The sequence below is a fragment of the Papio anubis genome, chromosome 19, assembly GCF_008728515.1.
Source record: "Papio anubis isolate 15944 chromosome 19, Panubis1.0, whole genome shotgun sequence".
Taxonomy (NCBI): domain Eukaryota; kingdom Metazoa; phylum Chordata; class Mammalia; order Primates; family Cercopithecidae; genus Papio; species Papio anubis.
Genome location: NC_044994.1, coordinates 2,852,202 through 2,871,761, shown reverse-complemented (window position 1 = coordinate 2,871,761; position 19,560 = coordinate 2,852,202). Strand labels below are relative to the sequence as shown.

Below are 19,560 nucleotides of genomic sequence, written 5' to 3'. Positions count from 1 at the left end.
GTTACAAGAATAATCATTTCTCCATTACTTGAAATTATTTGAAATTATTTTGTCCTACCTATGAAACAATTTCTCTCTGAGTAAAAGAAAAACACAGGGGTTTTGAAAAGAGCATGAAACTTCCTCTGTAAGAACTGCCCAAAACAAGATCATGTTACACACCTGTGCCCCATATAATCCCATGAATTCAAATTTAGGAGATTTCAGTGTAAAGTAAAAGCTTATTTTCCCTAATTCACTTTATCCCATGAGATGGGACATGCCCTGGAATCTGATCGTAAATGTTCCCACTGAGAGACCTGGAAGAGCTAAACTGTGTTTCAGGAACCATGGCCAGCTCTCACTGCCGCTCTCACAGCATCAGCTGTCTCAGAGTTCATGCAAGGATCCACAGGGCTGAGCTTCAACACAGGCTCCACAGCTGTGCAAGCTGCCAGCACAACACACTGGTCTAAACCCATCACAGCTAAACACAGGAGCAAGGACTGGGATGGTCCCAAGAACCCCAGGAAAACCCACAGGAAGGGATAAAGAGTGGCTAATCAGTCCCTGGACAACTCCAGAGGGACCCGTTCTGGTCCAGTCCAGGCCTTTCTTCTCCTTTTTGTTTGTTTTATTTTAGAGACCAGGTCTCTCTGTCACCCAGGCCGAACTGTGGTGTCACAATCACAGCTCACAGCAACCTCAAACCCCAGGGCTCAAGTGATCCTCCCACCTCAGCCTCCCCAGTGGCTAGGACTACAGGCATGTGGTACTGCACCCAGCTAACTTTTTATTTTTTTAAGAGACAGGGTCTTGCTATGTTAGCCAGGCAGGTCTCAAACTCCTGGGCTCAAGAGATCCTCCCACCTCTGCCTCCAAACGTGCTGGGATGACAGGCATAAGCCACCGTGCCCAGCTCTTGCCCATTTCTGTCTGTCTTAACAACTTGGTGTCTCCATCATGATGACAAAGTCAGAGCACCTAAAAACGAACTCAGAGCCTTCTTCCAAAACCAGCTACATCCCAAAATCCTGTATTTCTCTGAAAAGGACCATCAGTCGGCCAGGTACCCAGACGTGACATCCATCATGGCTTCTGATAAGCACACACCAAGGACCTGCTAACGCCAGGCCCTCTGCTGCCAGAAGCAGCACATGGGGAATTCTACAGAACAGGCAGGAGCCCCCGAAACTCAGCCTCCCACGTGCTCCTCCCCACGGGGCCACATGGGGCCGCCTGCTCTTCTCACTGCCTGCATCCCAGAGCTGGCCCATCCCGTACTGAGCCGAGGCAGTTTTTGTTTTAATCTTGGTTGCAAAAATAAGAGATATAGAAAATTCAGAATGTGATAGGTCATACCCAAAAAAAAAGCATACAGCGTCCACACAGTCATGTCCACCGGGTAGCCTAATACTCCATATTAGGCTAATACTGTCATATTCCTATGACACCCTCCAGCTCCCACCACCCAGGCCCTGCCTCTGGCCAGGGTTCGCCATTTCCTGCCCATTGCCGCAACGTCAGTTTTCTCAAATCACCAATGTGCACACAGCACTCTCAACAAATCAGGCTCCACAGGCCTTGTCTGTGAATCTTACACTCCTCACATGTGGCTCCCGTAGCACCTGCCCACGGTCCAGGACCCTCAACCCCGAGCTGGCCAGACAGGCCTTCGGCACAAAGTTTGTCTCATGTGTGGCCACGGTGATTCCAGGCATGTGTGTGTCTCTGTTGTGTACCTGTGTGTGTTCATGTGGTGTCAGGGTGTGTATGTCTCCGTGTGTATCTCTGGGTGTGTGTGTTGCTGTGGTGTGAGAGGATGCAGGGTGTGTCTCTGTATCTCTGGGTGTGTATGTATCAGTGTGGTGTGGGAAGATGCAGGGTGTGTGTGTCTCTGTGTGTTATCTCTGGGTGTGTATGGATTTCTGGGGGTGTGTGTGTGTTGGTGTGGTGTGGGGTTGTGGGGAGTGTGTACATAAAGCTGGGGTGAGAACGGCGCCCTAACCAGGGGACACAGCCCCGGAGAAGATATGGCAGCAGCGCCTCTGGGATCTCGAGGAAGGGCAGACGGTGCCGCACAGGTCTGACTGGGGTCTGAGAGCTGCTTTTCTGGCAAGCTCTGTGGTGGCCCCGATGCAGGGGTGCTCACTTGAGTAGCATGGAGCTAGAGCAGGTTCTCAAACCCCCACATGAAGAGGGCCACTAGGAGACCAGAATGTTCCATCTCCGCAGGCGGGGTGGGCAGGTGGGGGTGGGTTTTGAACCAGCACCCCGGGTGAGTCCAGGACCTCCCCACCCAGGACCACCACCTGAGAAGACAGTGGCTTTACTTCACACTTGTGGCATCCCCACATGGGGAGCAGCCGTAAAGCTACCTGCAAGGGTGGATGGTATTCCCACCGTCCACCCTCATGGCCTCTATGTAGCAGCTGGAACAGGAATTTTCAGACACCAATTACATCACATCACTTTACTGCAGAAAATGATCCAATGGCTTCCCGCTGCTCACAGAACACACCCCAAACCCCAGGGCCCTTGGGAAACTCCAAATCCCAGGGCCAGCCCTTCACAGCTCACCGGACAGGTCAGCCCCAAGTTGCTCCCCTGCTGCGCTCTGGGGTTTTCTCACTGATCCTAACCAAATCTGTTTCTGCCCCAGGGGCTTCCTGTTTTCTGATCCTTCTACAACTTATCGTGTCCCATCTGAAACCCCATCTGAAACCTCCTTCCTGTCAGTTTTGTTGTTGACCGTCTCTCCCAGGCAGGAGCGCCACGGCAGGGCTCTTTCTGCTTCCCTTCTGTACCCCGAGCATCAGGAATGCTCCCTGGCATTCCGCAGACACACACACAGCAGGTACACAGAGTTCTTTGAAAGAATGAATGAAACACACATTGGGCTGCTTTAATAGACTGCAACATTTTTCCAAACTGGAACACTAGTGTCTATGTGAGAGCTGACCACCCAGGTCCTTCTGTCTGGCTGTTTTTCTAGTTGCCCTGTTAAGAAGATCCAGTGCCTTCATCCACCAGTCCCACCTCCTGCGGCTAGACCAGATCTGCTTCCTGCTCTCAGACCCACTCTCCCAGCACAGCCAAGCGCACTTCCTGAGACACTCACGGTGACCATGCGTCTCCGCGGCAGAGCACTTGGTGGCGCCCTGTCACTATGCGGATAAAGTCAAAAGCCCTGAGGGGAGCTTACAGTAGCTTCCAGATTTGCCCTTGCAGCAGAGACCATCTGACCCCAAACGTCCAGTCTCCCCTTCTTCCTTTAGGAACAGAACCCCCAAGTTGGGGCAAGCACAGAGCCGCCTCGCAATCTGCATGCCATGCCTCCCATGCAGATATGTGCGGCCTCGGCACCACGTTCTGCCCCAGAGGATGGGACTGGAAGCAAGACCTGCAACTTCCGAGTCACATCCTCAAAGGACACTGCCTTGCACTTCCTCGTGTCCCACTCCCCCTGGCCACAGGCTACAAAGCAGTTGTGGTGCTGCCCATGCAGGAAGAGAACACCTCGGAGCAACAAGGGAGGACAAAGCTGGGTCCCTGGGTGACTTCGTGGAGCAGACCGCCCCACCCCCTACCTCTTACTAACTAGACTTCCTCTGCTCCTGTTACTGGCCTCTGTGAAGAAACCAAACTATCAGCCCAGCAGCTGCAGGCCTTTCCCGACTCCTTTCTCAGCTCCCCTCTCCTCCCCTCTGAGCTCTGAGAAGGCCGTGGCCCTGCCACATGGAATCATTAACCTTGGAGTCTCCTGATGGAACCAGCACTGCTGGCCTCAGCCAGCCCACTGTCCTCCTCCTTTATGACTCAGTTCAAACATCACCTTCCACGTGAGGAGTCTCCAGCTTCTGCGGGCAGAAAGGGGCACTCACCCGACTGTGACTACAGCACTTACACAGCCAACTGGCAGCCACAGCACTTATCACCCCATGTGTCTGCTCAACCAGCCTGGGTAAGGAACCCTGCCCCTCTGTCTCTGTCCACCTCCAACAGGCCATGGCGCACCCTGTATGGGGGCTGCCTCATGGGGGTCTCCAGGAACACCTGCTAACTGAATGCATAGAGTCCTTGGCTGCTGCACACTGAGCTCACAGTTAACTAAATACTAGAGAACTTTTTAATATGTACTCTTGTGTCACCTTATCTAAGCTCATTGGTATTTATGCACTCAGTTTTCCACATTCAAAACATACACAGCTGTGTGTGTGGAGGAGGCGGGTGCTGAGGGCCCTCGGGGCAGCTTGGAGAACGTCTGCTGCAATCTGGGTGTGTCGGCCAGGAAAACAGGGCCGAGTCATGGGTTACAGAGGGAAAGAGTGGATTCAGAGGCCGGATGCTGTGTTGTGTTATGCTCTGTTGTTATTTTTCTCTTGAGACAGGGTCTCTCTCTGTTGCCTCAGCTGGAGTGCAGTAGCGCAATCTTGGCTCACTGTAGTCTTGACCTCCTGAACTCAAGCAATCCTCCCACCTCAGCCTCCCCAGTAGCTGCAACTACAAGCATGCACCACCACGCCCGGATCATTTTTATTTTTATTTTGTAGAGGTGAGGTCTCACTATATTGCCAAGGCTGGTCTCAAACTCCTGGCCTCAAGTGATCCTCCCGCCTTGGCCTCCCAAAGTGCTGGGATTAAGACGGGAGCCACTACACCCAGCCTTCATAATCTTTTAAAATATTAACTGTTTTCTGTTTTTATTCATATTTATTATTGCAGTTTCTCTGATGACTTTCTTTGTGGGTGTGTTACAGGGAAGGCCATGGGGCTCGAACATGCCTCTGCCTCCTAGCAGCAGGGCAGGTGACCCTGTGGCCAGCCTCTCCCACTAGACCTGGCCTCACAATTGGGTGGCTGTCTTGAGTCAGGTGTGCAAGGCCCTTCACACCCCACCAGGGCGGCACACCCCATGCCAGGCTCAAGCCCCCTCAGGTGTCCTCCCTCCTGCACCTCCATGTCTTTGGACACGATGTCCCTTGTGCCTGCAATGACATCCCTGGCCACCTCCTGCCTGTCTGTGCCCTCAGCCTCCATCTACTCCAGCACAGCTCCTCCAGGAGGCCGCCCGTCCACCTACTGCCCCGGCTGAGGCCCCTCTTCCTGGGTCAGCTACTGCACAGCCCACTGTACTTGGTCACTGCCCTGTCCCCTCCACTGGACCGTGCACTCCTCCAGGTTGGGAGCTCTGTCTGCATTTCATCCCAGTAGCTCTAGGAACTACCCTCACCCTAGGCAGGGGGCTGATGCCAGCAACATGCACCCATATGCATCAGAAAGGGCTCTATCAGATGTACTCAAGGGCCTTGCATGCATGGGGGCTGCACGAAGTAGCTTCCTTCAGTCACCAACAGACAATGACACTAAGCTAACCTAAAAAAACTCAGAAGCCCTGTCCTGTAGCTCTTCATGAAGAAGACGTATAAGAAAAATTCCCTTCTAGGATGTAATTCTTGTTTTCAACAGTTTCATAACATCAGTGGGAGTACGGAGGGATAAAGTACACTCTAGAATCAGCTCTGAATTCAAATTCTATATGGGTTCTCATGGCCTTCGTTTCCTCTTCTGTAATAACAGTCTATCTAACACATTGGGTTGTTTTAAGAATCACATGAGGCCGGGTGCGGTGGCTCAAGCCTGTAATCCCAGCACTTTGGGAGGCCGAGACGGGCGGATCACGAGGTCAGGAGATCGAGACCATCCTGGCTAACACGGTGAAACCCCGTCTCTATTAAGAAATACAAAAAACTAGCCGGGCGAGGTGGCGGGTGCCTGTAGTCCCAGCTACTCGGGAGGCTGAGGCCGGAGAATGGCGTGAACCCGGGAGGCGGAGCTTGCAGTGAGCCGAGATCACGCCACTGCACTCCAGCCTGGGCGGCACAGCGAGACTCCATCTCAAAAAAAAAAAAAAAAAAAGAATCACATGAGGGATTGTATGAAAAGGTCTTGGTACACAAACTGATTTATTTACACACAGAAACTCACCAGTATCAGTTGTGAGAACATGTATCTGAGAAAATCTAATGACTTTCTAAGCTAATTTTTGTATTTTTACAAAAAATAAGAACCTACCGTACATGCAATGTACAAGTTGCAAATGGGATGCTAAAATACTAGGTTAAGAAAAATTTAATTCACAAATTGTCCTATGCTAAGAGAAAAGGTGATGAAAAGTGCTGTATTTCTAAATCAGTAAGTGAGACTCAAGCCGCCCTGCCCTTTGGCCAGGATCACATCCACAGGGCGGGGGAGAATGTGGGGTTGCCAGGTAAGTTCCTGCTGAACCCCTTTCCCACAGCTGTTTTCCCTCAGTCTTAGAAAGATTTTAAATACTCTCCACCAGCAATAAGTTAGGTATCCTGGTTTTTAATTAATGTTTTTCAGCTACTCGCTAACTAAGCATGCACTTCACAGACCCCTGTGGCTCCGGTCTCTCCTTCCAGTAGCCTTCTGTTAATGTGTAACATATAAAATATGGGCCTGAAGTCACTGAAGCCTGAGTTTCAAATCTAAAAGCAAAGGTCCCCATCAACTCCAGCTTCAGAGACATCCTAGACTCACATATTCATGGAGACGTCCGAATATCTTTCCTGTCTCATCCCATCTCAGTCTTGTGCTCCTGTCCCCATCCCACCTTTATGCCTGTCACTGCAGGGCAGCTGGTATGTGCTCTGGAACCCAGGCTGTACGTCACCCACAGAGCAGCACGCTGGAGCCTTGCCAGAGTGCGGTTTCAATAGGCAACGTGTCTTTCTTTTCCTGTGTCAGGTCAGGAAGATGTGGCCACTGAAGGTGTGCGCCTGACAACACGCCCCATGTTTATGCTTCCAGATTGACTGCAACACCAGTGAATGTGCTGTGATGGTTCACTTTATGTGTCAACTTGACTGAGCTATGGGGAGCGCAGATATTTGGTCAAACACTGTTCTGAGCTGGGCGTGGTAGCTCATGCCTGTAATCCCAGCACTGGAAGGCCGAGGCGGGCAGATCACCTGAGGTCAGGAGTTCAAGACCAGCCTGGGCAACATGGGGAAACCCCGTCTCTACTAAAAATACAAACATTTTTAGCTGGGTGTGCTGGCGCATGCCTGTAATCCCAGCTACTCGGGAGGCTGAGGTAGGAGAATCGCTTGAGCCCAGGAAGTGGAGGTTGCAGTGAGCCAAGATTACGCCACTGCACTCCATCCTGGGAAACAGAGCAAGACTCCATCTCAAAAAAAAAAAAAAAAATTGTTCTGGGTGTTTCTGCAAGGGCATCAGCATCTTAATCAGGAAAGTAGATCCCCCTCCTTCCTGTGCACAGGCCTTGTCCAATCAGCTGAGGCCCCAACAGAATGAAGCCCTGTGGCCTTCAAACTGGAACATCAGCTGTCTCCCCGGGTCTGCCAGCTGCCAGCCCTCCCTGCAGACTGGACCCACCCACCTCCTGCCAGTCCTGTTTCTCTGAAGAACCTGATGCATGGGACAATCAATAAAATCTACCAGGTCATCAGGTACCCAGGTAATAACATGCCTATCACATGGTGTCATGTGGCACATGTGGTCAGCAGTTCAGTTGTTGACGCATCACAAATCTCTGCATAACCTCAACCCTGGGAGGAAGAGGAGGAGCTGGTCCAAGCAGACGTGGCTCCCAGGCCAGCCCACCTCAGGTTCTCAAACCCTCAATGCCTCCTTTAGTCTTGTGACTATATTTCTCCTCACCTTGATATCTAGCCGCCCTCCGCCCTGACAAGGCACTGGCACCTTCCATACCAATGCCAGCAGCCACCGGCCACCCACATCCCAGCTGCATTCCCTGTGTTGGAGGCCCGTGGCCTGCGGCCCCTGCCTCCTCTAGTGGCTTTCCTCCTATCTCCCCACCATTCTGCGGCTCATCCCCCTCCCACCATTCCTTGAAAGCGGGTGTTTGCAAGCCCTCGGCCCTGCCTTCAGCAGCTGAGCTTCCTGGAGATGGGCTCCACCTCACGCCCTGCCCAACTCCATGGCCTGAGCTCACACGGACAGAGCGCTTCCTCCGCCCTGCGCTGTTCTGAGCACTTCACATGTACATTGACTCCACGCCGTAACTCTGAGGGCAAACATTATTCTCCTCATGTTAAAGATGAGGAAACCGAGGCACAAAGAAATGGAGAAAGTTGTCTAAGGCCGCGCAGCTGTAAGGTACAGGAAAGGGGATCCCAGCACCACAGTCCAAGTCCACCACCGCTAAACAGAGCCGATCCCACGGCTGTAGCCATCACGATTACTTCCTAATCCCTCTCCAGCTCACATTTCTCTCAAAAGCAATGAGAGCCAGCCAGTTGCATGAGTCAGAAACCCAGAAGTCCTTTATTCCCACGTCTCCCTCAATGTACGACTCATCATCAAGTCCACCCTGGCTCACAGACACCAAGTGCCACACCCCATCAGTTCGAGCAGGAGACCCACCTCCAACTCTGCCCTCCACACATGGCCCCCAAGTCCTGACCTCCTCTCTCCCACCTCGAACGTCAGCCAAGGTGCTTTGCTTGCAGCTCCTCAGGGCTGTGTTCTCTTTTGCCCCTTCTGCTTTTCATCTTCTCTATTGGCCCCGACCCCTCGTCTTCCCTCTCCCCTCCCCAAGTCCATCGCCTAACTTTCCTAGCTGACTCCTGCTTTTCCTTCTAAAGACACACTCAGCTGTGACTTCTTCCAGGAAGTTGTCCCCATCCCAGGCACTGGGATGGCCTCCCAGTCCCCCTGCATACTGCAGTGACCAGCGCCTGGCCAGGTCTGCACCTCTTCCATCTCTCACACGAGAGGTGAGCCCAGGGGCAGGGCGCCAGTCTGCAGAAGGCCTCCGGCAATGTTCATAGCAGGCTGGGGCAGAGCTGGGACAGCAGACACAGGATCCTGAGACTGGCTCAGCCTAGAGACCAGGGCCTTCCCTCACCTCCCACAGAAGAGAGAAGATGCAAACCAGGCTCCAGGCTCCAGTCTCCACTGGGCCCAGGAGGAGGCAGGGAGAGAGGGAGGGGCCTGGACTCCTGAACTCCCGAACTCCCCTCTCCTCCATGTCTCAACTCCCCATGCCTTTGAGCTCCTGCCTTCCTCCATCCCTAAAGCTCGGGGAGGGTGGGGCCTGTATCTCACTAGGAGCCTCTCCATCCTCTGGCTGAGTGATTTCACCCACCCTCCTGCCCCAAACTCCAAAGACAGTAATCTCCCAAGGGCAGCGCTTCATTTGGGTGAGCAAGTGACTATCTCAGGGCCACAGAGTCCAGGACTCACTCTCCCCGTGGAGATGAGCCCTCTATCAGCCTCTCCTTAAGGGGGCACAGGTGGGGCCTCCCTGGCACCATGGAGTGCCAAGGGCTGGGATGAGGCTGCCCAGCGGCAAGGGCAATGCCTTCTGCCCTCCCCCTTCTTCTCAGACAGCTTTTGTTAGCAAAACGGGTAGGAAATGACAGGGACCTCTCAGACAGGGTCAGGAGCAGTGGGCCTCGGACCCTTGGAGACCATGTGCTGACCCACGCCCCACCAAAGGGGCAGCTGCCACTCTGTGCCTGCCAGCTGCTGTCACAGGAATTCTGTCTCGGCTGATGTTTGAAATGTTGGAGAGTTTTCGAATTTCTCACGTAGGCTGACCCCACCCTGCAGAGCTAAGCAAACACTGTAGGCGTGGACCAGGCGAGGCAGGGGCTGGAGGCCATCACCAGCGCCTCGTCTCCTCCTCCTGCCTCCCCTTCCTCCAGTGACGGGTGCGCTCAGCCCAGGCAGGAAGAGCAGGGAAGCCTTTTCTGGAGAAATGAACCACTTCAGAAACGACCTCCACAAACTGGCATTTGTGAGGCTCCCAAGGAGGAAAACGGGAGGCGGACCCGGGCTCATCCAACGGCAAAGCCCATCAGTGGCCAAGCCTGTTCTCCTCCCGTCCGGGACATGGCCCTAAATACCATCTCCAGGAACGTGACTTCCGCACTGCATCTCTGCCATCAGCTTGGGTGCAAATCCAACATCTCCACTTAGTGAAACCCTGTCTCTACAAAAAATTTAAAAATACGTATTATCCAGGCATGGGGATGCATTCCTGTAGTCCCAGCTACTCAGGAGGCTGAGGTGGGAGAATCACTTGAGCCCAGGAGGTGGAAGCTGTGATTGCACCACTGCACTCCAGCCAGGGAAACAAAGTGAGACCGTCTCAAAAAACTAAAATAAGAAATCTACTGGCAATTCGAGCTTAACCTACACAGAAGAGAACACTCGACTCCCAGCTCCAAACCTGTTCCTCCTGCAGTTTTGCCATCTCGGGAAGTGGCAAATCCATTCAACCAGCTTTTCAGGCCTAAACCCTTGAAGTCATCCTTGGCTCCTCTCTTTCTCTCACACCCTACATCCAACCCAGAGGCAAATCCAGTCACCTAAGCTTTCAAAGCAAATCTTTTTCACCACCTTCTTCGCTGCACCCCAGTCAAATCCACACTCATTTCTCACATGGCTTCCTATCAGACACCTGACTCTGGTCCCCCTAGTGTCCCACACTGACCACATGCAGCAGCCAGGGTGGTCCCCTATGTACAGTCCTGTAAAGCCCCACGCAAGACTCTGCCCCAAACCTCCCCTCACACTCAAGAGTAAAAAGGCTAAAGTCCTTTCCTGAGTTGTTCAATGATTCTTTGGTGGATGAATAAATTTATAATCAATACTTTATTACCATTATTTAAAAGCATGATTTTAAATAATATCAAAGAAGCCAGTAAACGGCTGGGCACAGTGGCTCACGCCTATAATCCCAGCGCTTTGGGAGGCCAAGGCAGGTGATCACCTGAGGTCAGGAGTTCGAGACCTGCCTGGCCAACATGGTGAAACCCCGTCTCAACTAAAAATACAAAAGTTAGCCAGGCATGGTGGCGCATGCCAGTAACCCCAGCTACTCGGGAGGCTGAGGCAGGAGAATTGCTCGAGCCTGGGAGGCAGAGGCTGCAGTGAGCTAACATCATGCCACTGCACTACAGCCTGGGTGACATAGTAAGACCGTCTCAAAAAGAAAAAGCCAATAAACATGTGCATCTAAGTTCATTAATTATCTAAGAAATGCAAATTAAAACCACAATAAAATATCACCTCAAGCCCATCAGAATGGCTACAACATAAAAGACCATACCACACGTTGTGGAAGACATAGGGAAATGGGAACCCTCACACACTGCTGGGTGGAGTGTAACTTGGTACATCCTCTTTAAAGAACTACTTGGCAGAATTTACATTCCCAATGACACAGCAATTCTACTCCTACTATTAATAAATCCCCAACAGAAATGCATCCACACATCATCAAAAGACACGTGCAAGAAAGTTCACAGCGGCCGGGCGCGGTGGCTCAAGCCTGTAATCCCAGCGCTTTGGGAGGCCGAGATGGGCGGATCACGAGGTCAGGAGATCGAGACCATCCTGGCTAACACGGTGAAACCCCGTCTCTACTAAAAATACAAGAAAATTAGCCGGGCGAGGTGGCGGGCGCCTGTAGTCCCAGCTACTCGGGAGGCTGAGGCAGGAGAATGGCGTGAACCCGGGGGGGCGGAGCTTGCAGTGAGCCGAGATCGCGCCACTGCACTCCAGCCTGGGGCACAGAGCAAGACTCCGACTCAAAAAAAAAAAGAAAGTTCACAGCAACATTATCCGTATTAACTCCAAACTGGACATTATCCAGTTTGCTCAAGAGTTGAATGAGGCCGGGCACAGTAGCTCGTGCCTGTAATCCCAGCACTTTAGGAGGCCAAGGCGGGTGGATCATTTGAGGTCAGGAGTTCTAGATCAGCCTGGCCAATATGGTGAAACCCTGTCTCTACCAAAAATACAAAAAATTGCCAGGTGTGGTGGCGCATGCCTGTAGACCCAGCTATTCAGGAGGCTATGGCAGGAGAATCGGTTGAACCTGGGAGGCAGAGGTTTTTGGTGAGCCAAGATCATGCCACTGCACACCAGCCTGAGCAAGAGAGCTAGATGTCATCTCAAAAAATAAATAAACAAAACTAAATAACAAACGGATAAAACAGTTGAATGAATAATGATGTACTCACATAATAAAATACCATGCAGCAGAAGTTCCCATAGTACCACTCCAGACTGGCAGCATCAGTGTCAGTTGGAAATGTTAGAAATGCGCATTCTGGTGCCCACTCCAGACCTAGTGAATGAGAAACCCTGCGGTGGGACTCAATTTGCCTTAATGAGCCCTCTTGGGCTTCCAACACAGCCAAAGCTGGAGAAGCACTGCTCCACAGCAGTGACCCAAGGAGTGTGACCACATCAAGGAGATCGTGAGAAATTCTGCTGGGAAGATAGATGGCTCACGATAGGTACACAGAAAACTAGACAAATGCAAAGCAAAACAAAATTTTCTTTAAGGAAAATACAAGTTGCATTAGAAAGAAAGGAATACACTGCTGGGCTGAACCATGAGTTACATTTGCATGGCCATCCGAACATGGACACCTATGGAACCACACGGACAGGGCAGCTACACGGCGTCACACTGAATAATTCTATCAACAATGAACAACTCAAGAAAGCATGACAGAAGCATATTACTTAGAAATGGGTGTAACTTGGCCGGGCACGGTGGCTCAAGCCTATAATCCCAGCACTTTGGGAGGCCGAGACGGGCAGATCAAGAGGTCAGGAGATCGAGACCATCCTGGCTAACACAGTGAAACCCCATCTCTACTAAAAAACACAAAAACTAGCCGGGCGACGTGACGGGTGCCTGTAGTCCCAGCTACTCGGGAGGCTGAGGCAGGAGAATGATGTAAACCCGGGAGGCGGAGCTTGCAGTGAGCTGAGATCCAGCCACTGCACTCCAGCCTGGGTGACAGAGCGAGACTCCATCTCCAAAACAGAAAAAAAAAAGAGAAATGGGTGTAACTCTCAGAAAATGGAAAACAGGGACTCTGGACACAGGACAAGGGGTGGGGAACACGGGCCGGGTGCTGCTGTTCTTCATCATGAGCTTTCCGTGTTACTTCACTCATGAAATTCCCGGTGTGAATAACCAGCAAAAAGGAAAATCACAATCAAAACAACACTGTGTTGGTAAAGCCAGATGGACAAGTGGGGACACGGGTCCAGGGCCCACCAATGTGCCTTCTGCCCTGAGGAGCCAGAGGGAGACAGAAGAATATTCACATTCCAAGGACCCACTGAGTGGAGGGTACACCACCGGGCAAGGATAAATAAAGTTGTGAGGACTGCCAGCTCAGCAGGACCAGGTGGGGCACAGGAAAGACAGGGAAGGCCACCTGAGAAGCGGCCTGTGAAGGAAGGGGCTCAGGAGCCGGGCTCTGGAGACAGGGAATGGTTTCCATCCTCCACAGGCCAGAAGAAAGGCAAGAAAATGCAACGTGTGTTTTGCAAACACCAAGCAGAGCAACCAGATCTGGCCGGACATGGGGACAACAGGCCCACTTTGCAAGGTCAGGCCTCCGGAAGCACAACCTGCAAGGGTGTGCAAGGCCAACTAGAGAAGGGGGAAGGCTACAGTCCTGAGGTGCAGTGCTGGGTTTTTCTTTTTCTGCTTTGTCCTGAGATTTTGTTACATGTAAACAGAGATGAATTTCCTGTGAAGCTAATGACCCTTAAGCGTCAAGGCTCCCACTTGCCTGCAAGGGACCCCAACAAAGTGTTCACAAAGCCGTATACAAACCCCTTTTCTAATGGGCAAAAGTCAGCTGTTTTGACTGTAGATCTCACTTTGTGCCTTTCCACTTGAACTGTCCCTCCATCAGACTTTGCATAGGTGGCACTGGCGTGGATACAGCCAGTGTGGGCTAAAGGTAAGCTGAGTAGATGCACTAACTTGGCTTCACTAGGGTTTGCAGTCAATTTCTCTGTAAGTTACTGAGAGCCATCCAGTATAGAAAGGACTTCCAGACATACTCCCCTGTCCATCACGCCAACCGACCTGGCATGGTGACAAAAACATACAGGACCAGAGGAGCATGTGAGGTGGACACAGGCACCGGCACTGGAAATGTGTGGATCACAGAAATAAACCAGATTTCAACTGCACAGAGGCAGAAGCGAGTCTGTGAAAAACAGACTCACTTACAACTAATGTATTAAAAAATTTATAGAAGGTTTTCAATTTGATGGCATCCTAAAAATTTATATGGCCAATTGTTACCAATAACAAGTTTGAAGCCTAAATTTTCTAAATTATCAGTAATAAATTTCAATCAGCCAAGCAACAGGAAACACTGAATTTATCTTTCTATTCTCCCCATATAAAATATTAGAAAATCATTGCCATTCAAAAGATGAAAACAGGACGAAGCCAGAAAAAAGGCAAAAAGTATTACAGAAATATGAGAAGCGATGAAAGAATTGTTGTTTTTGTATATTTTGTGATATTTGCAGTATTTCTCAGCATCTTAAAAATTTATAGATGTGATGGTTCTTAAATAACTTTTATATCTAAGCTTGATTTTGTAATTTTGTACTTTTTTTTTGAAACAGTTTCGCTCTTATCACCCAGGTTGGAGTGCAGTGGCACAATCTAGGCTCACTGCATCTTCCGCATCCCAGGTTCTAGGGATTCTCCTGCCTCAGCCTCCTTAGTAGCAGGGATTACAAGCGCGTACCACCACGCCTGACTGATTTTCGTCATTTTAGTAGAGACCAGGTTTCACCATGTTGGCCAGACTGGTCTCAAACTCCCGACCTCAGGTGATCCACACGCCTCGGCCTCCCAAAGTGCTGGGGTTACAGGCGTGAGCCACCACGCCTGGCAAATCTTGTATTTTCTTAAAGAAGGCCCCCTAAATTGTCTAAGTTTCTGGCCCAACAAAAGCTGGTTCAACCCCGCGGGGGGATTTGAAAGGCAGAGCTGTCTACAATACTTCTGTTCTCATATCACATAAAAGATGACAACCATCCACATCAGTGAATACTGTCATCTGCAGTTTGGGTGGGGCTGTGGTCACTCCCCACCCAAAAGCCCAACAGCCAGGGAGGAGGCTCCCATCACAGTGTGGGCGGCTGGAACTAGGAGGGCAGGGATGATCCCCAGGGTCACTGAAGGAAGAGTGGCACAGAAGCATGGAGGGGCAGGTGAGGAAATCAGGAGCCTGGAACAGGGAAGTCTGCCAGGATTGGGGCAGAGGGGAAATGGAAGCAGCTTCTCCAGGGCCGCCTTGAGCGGAACCAGTGTCTAAGAAAAGGACAGTGCACCTTTATCTCTTGGAAGGTCTCTCCCTCGGCTCCCTCACCTTTCAGCATCTAGAACCCAGACTCCATCTCAGGGGCAGCTGAGAGCAGCGAACAACAGAGCGGTAGAATGCTGGGTGCTGGTGAAGGGTGGGTATCTGGGGCCACTGAGACTTTGCCAACATGCTCTTCGCTAAGGAGAACGCCAAAAGGATCACCACTCACAACCTTTACGCCCCGAACCAGGCCATCTGGCTAAAGGATATGTTTTCTCCAGTCAGCACCCGATTGCATTAGAAGACAATCTGTCCCTCTTTACACAGGTTCCGAAGACCTTGTGTGGCTTCTGTTTGTCCCAGGGGCAGACCTTCAGGCCATTCCCTCAGCACTGCCCTGCAGGCAGGAAGCATCAGCATAATGCCTGAGGGGGAGCCCCGGCGGCCGGGGTTTCCTGACCAGACTCCTAATGGCAGCATCTTTATTTCAACCCTCTCCCACGTTTAAAAAAGGCTTTTTTTTGTTGTTGGCAAGTTGCAAAGACATAAAATATCTCAAGTTAAAAGTCACAGGAGCCTTAGAACTGTTCCTGCTCTATTGCAAGCTCCTTACGCACATTTGTTAAATAATAACATAAAATGTTAACATCTTCTGTTTCTTCAAGGATCTAAATTTGAAAACCACAGAAACTCCTAACTTAGCTCGCCAGGGTTTACACAGCAATGTCTGAATCCTAAGCTGGCTTTTCACTGCCTCAAGGAGGAACTTTTAGGAACCTAAAAGTTCCTAAATATCTGGCTGATGCTTGCTCTGGAAGGAAAGCTGGAAGGAGGAGAACCCGTGTTCACGCACATAGCAGACCTGCTTTCCAGGAAGAACGCTTGCACTGAAGCTACAAGCTTCATCTGCCTTGCAGGAAGGTTTAGGGTCCTCCTTACAGGAGGAAAAGGTCAAAGGGTGGAGTTTCACAACACTCTTTTAAATTCATTCATTCTTTACAGTCAGAGGCTTGGGTCCTTAAAACCACAAAGGGAAGGAAGACCCTTCTACAAAAAATGTGTCTACTTAGTATTGCAGATTAATTTTTAAACAGGATTAGAGGATTTGCACCAAGGTAAAGCATTATCCACTTTATGACGACTCACTTCAAATTTAAGATTGGTAACAGTCCGATTTTACCATCTAGGGAAACTGGTAGAGCATTTTCGGACTGTCAGACCTCAAAAGAAAAAAAAAAATGCTTTTTGAATATAAAAGGCCAATCTGCCCACAGCACACCTCCTGTCTCTCAAATCTCCGAAAATAATCACTTTTTTTCTTTTTTTGAGACGGAGTTTCGCTATTGTTGCCCAGGCTGGTGTGCAATGGCGCGATCTCAGCTCACTGCAACCTCCACCTCCCAGGATCAAGTGATTCTCCTGCCTCAGCCTCCCAAATAGCTAGGACTAAGGAGCGCGCCACCATGCCCAGCTAATTTTGTATTTTCAGTAGAGACGGGGTTTCACCATGTTGGTCAGGCTGGTCTCAAACTCCTGACCTTAGGTGATCCACTCGCCTCGGCCTCCCAAAGTGCTGGGATTACAGGCGTGAGCCACCGCGCCCGGCCCATAAGCACCTCCTAAGAGGCAAACATGGAGTAAGCCATCTTACAGTCCTGGGAGAACCAACACTCGCTTGCCTACCAGTACTGACGGTGTGTCAGGCACTGATGAAGGTACTGAGGAAAGTGGAAGGAACAAACACAAAAATGAAAAAGAGAGGAACTGCAACTCCATTTTAAACCCTGGTCGCTGGTTTTCGGTAGCTCTGCGGCTCGGTTTTCATCCTTCCGGGCAGTGTAACAAGTTCCTCCTGAACTCTTGAGTCCGTGCCCGTCGTGGAGTGGAGCTACTTTCAAGGTGTGGGTCAGAGTAAGTTTGGGTTGAGGATGCTGCAGCCAGGACAATCAAACGGCAGCCCAGCCAGATCAGATCCCCACGCGGCTGGGGCTTACCCCGGGCTGCCTCCCGCGAGCTGAATCCATTCATAGGTCCTTAAAAATCAACAGCCCTGGACTCTAGCCCTGGAGACATTTCTACATCCTGACCACTCACTCAAACGCAAAGGTCACGTTAGCCGCTCAACTCCAAAGCAGAGGGGCTCGCCGCCAGGGCTCCGGGGGCTGGAGAAGGGCGCGGGAGGTGTGTCCAGGACACCAGCACAAAGGCTCCTTTCACCGCGCCGCTCCCCGCGCCCTCGGGTGCGGACTCCGGGCGCCCGCCGGCTGCGCGCCAGGACCCCGCCACTCCAGGCGGCTCCCAAGGCCCACGCGCTTCTGCTCCGCCCGGAGTTCCGAGTCGAGCCGCGGCGCTCACCTGTCCCGCCCGCAGCGCCAGCTGCACAGCCGCCTGGAAGCACTCCTCCCAGGGGCCGGCCGCCGGCGCCGCCTGGTCCTCGCCGCTCGGCTTCATCGCGGCCTCGCCGGGCCCCTCCACCTCCAGCCCCCCTCGGCGGGACTCCGGCTCCCACCGGATCCCGCCGTCCCGCCGCCAGGCTCCAGACTCCCTCTGCCTGCTCCCGCAGCTCTGCGCCTAGTCCGCCGCCCGTCCCACACCTGCGCTGGCGGGAAGGGCAGCCAGCGGGCCGCGGGAGCCGCGCGTCCTGCTTTCCGCTCCCCGCCCTCCGCCCCGCCCCGCCCCGTGCCGAGCCAGGCCCAGCTCCCTGCCCCGCTCCCCGCCCAGCTCCCCGCTCCCGCGCCCGGCCCCGCTCTGCACTGCCCGCCCCGCCCCTCGCAGAGCCCGGCCCCGCCCCTCTCTTCCCCGCCCCTTGGCGCTCCCGGCCCCGCCCCGCACCCGTTGCCGCTTCTGGCCTCGCCCCGCGCCGTGCCCCGCCCCGTCCTGCACCGCCCCTCCCGCTCCCCTCTGCGCCCCACACCTGGCCCCGCCCCTCGGGCTAGCCTTGAACACAAATCAGTGCCAAGCTCCGCCCCCCTGGTGCGGCCTCACCCTCCCTGCTCGGGGCGGACCCAACCCTGCTCCGCCGTGCCCCGCCCCGCTGCGCGCGGAGTGGGCTCCAAGTCCAACTTCTCTGAGCCTCGAGCCCCGCCTCCCTCAAGTTGAGCCCGGCCCGTGTCCAAGCCCCGCCCCGCCGCCGCGCGCTGAGACAGGCACCACCCCCGGCTGGGGCTGAACTGTGTCCTGCCGCCGAGGGCGGCCTGGGCCACCGCGGAGCTGGGAGGGAGGGGCTAGGAGCGGCGGTATTGGGGGTCGGGGCAGCTACTGTCTGGGTGGACCCGTGCGGTGCGGTGCGGTCCCGGCCCAAGAGGTGCCGGGGGCGCGTCCAGCCCGTCGATCCCCGAGCACGTGGCGCCAGGCGTCCCCTCCTGGTGTGTGGCCGGCTTCGGGCTCGAGCGCCTGGGGCGGCCGGGCCAGCACCTTCCGACCGGTCGCTTTTTGTTCGCGGAAGCCGCTGGGCGCCAGGCGTCGTTCTAGGCCTCGCAGGAGCTCAGACCGCCCAGCGCACAAGGCCGCAGTGTTCCCGCAGGCGGCCGCCCCGCGCGGGAGGTTTGGATACAAACAAGCTCTCCCTCCGCTAACCCCAAACACTGCGAGGACAGCGGCTGGGCTTTATAAACTCTTTACACCCAAAACTCGAATTTGGAGACGGAACTGTGATTGCGATGAGCCTCTGTGGTGAGGAATGACCTCTCCAACCTTGGATTCTCTTGCTGGCCCATGTAAACATAAATAGGAGGCATTTCCCGAAAGAGTGGCCGCGTGGTTTCCAAGGTTAATTTCGTAAGCTGCTCTGCCTACCCCTTTTATAAAAGATGCTGACCCACGTAAAATTATTCTGGAGTGCCACTTCGGAGTCTGGGAGAACAATGGGAGTTTGTACAAGAACCTTGATGGGGCATTTTTTACACACTTATCCTAATAATGAAATTAAACGTTTTTAGTTTTTGAGTACTTTATGTCGAAACACCTTGTGGAGAAACTTTAAGCGTACCGTATAAGAGACAAAAAATACAAACGGGAGGAATTACAAACAGGAAATACAAACACGCAGATATGGGTACAACTTTAGGGACTCTGGACTCACCCAGTGCCCTAATCCTACGGCTCAGAAAACGAGACCATTGCCCTGCCTCCCACCATGGCAGTTTGGGGCAGCTAAGGGCGCACTCCCCTCCATCTTTTTTGTGTTCTTATGCATTTATGATGTTTAAGACAGAGGCCGGGCGCGGTGGCTTACGCCTGTAATCCTAGCACTTTGGGAGACCAAGGCAGGCAGATCACGAGGTCAAGAGATCGAGACAAGTCTGACCAACAAGGTGAATCCCCGTCTTTACTAAAAATACAAAAATAGCTGGATGAGGTGGCGCTCCTGTAATCCCAGCTACTCGGGAGGCTGAGGCAGGAGAAACGCTTGAACCTG

At 52.7% G+C, this 19,560-nt stretch overlaps 1 protein-coding gene across 3 annotated transcripts in view; it reads right to left on the bottom strand.

Annotated features, from left to right (window-relative positions):
- Positions 1-17,841, bottom strand: part of IMPA2 (inositol monophosphatase 2) — a 50,186-nt gene extending 32,345 nt beyond the window's left edge. The window contains exon 1 of one of the 3 annotated variants that reach the window (XM_003914145.4): positions 17,499-17,841. In XM_003914145.4, the coding sequence (XP_003914194.1) occupies positions 17,499-17,594 (96 nt within the window). In that variant the 5' untranslated portion in view covers positions 17,595-17,841. Of the gene's footprint in view, positions 1-162; positions 199-12,023; positions 12,515-17,498 lie in introns of those variants that run through there. The other 2 variants (XM_009192379.4, XM_009192378.2) reach the window with 2 other exon arrangements.
- Positions 17,842-19,560: the final 1,719 nt, after the last annotated feature.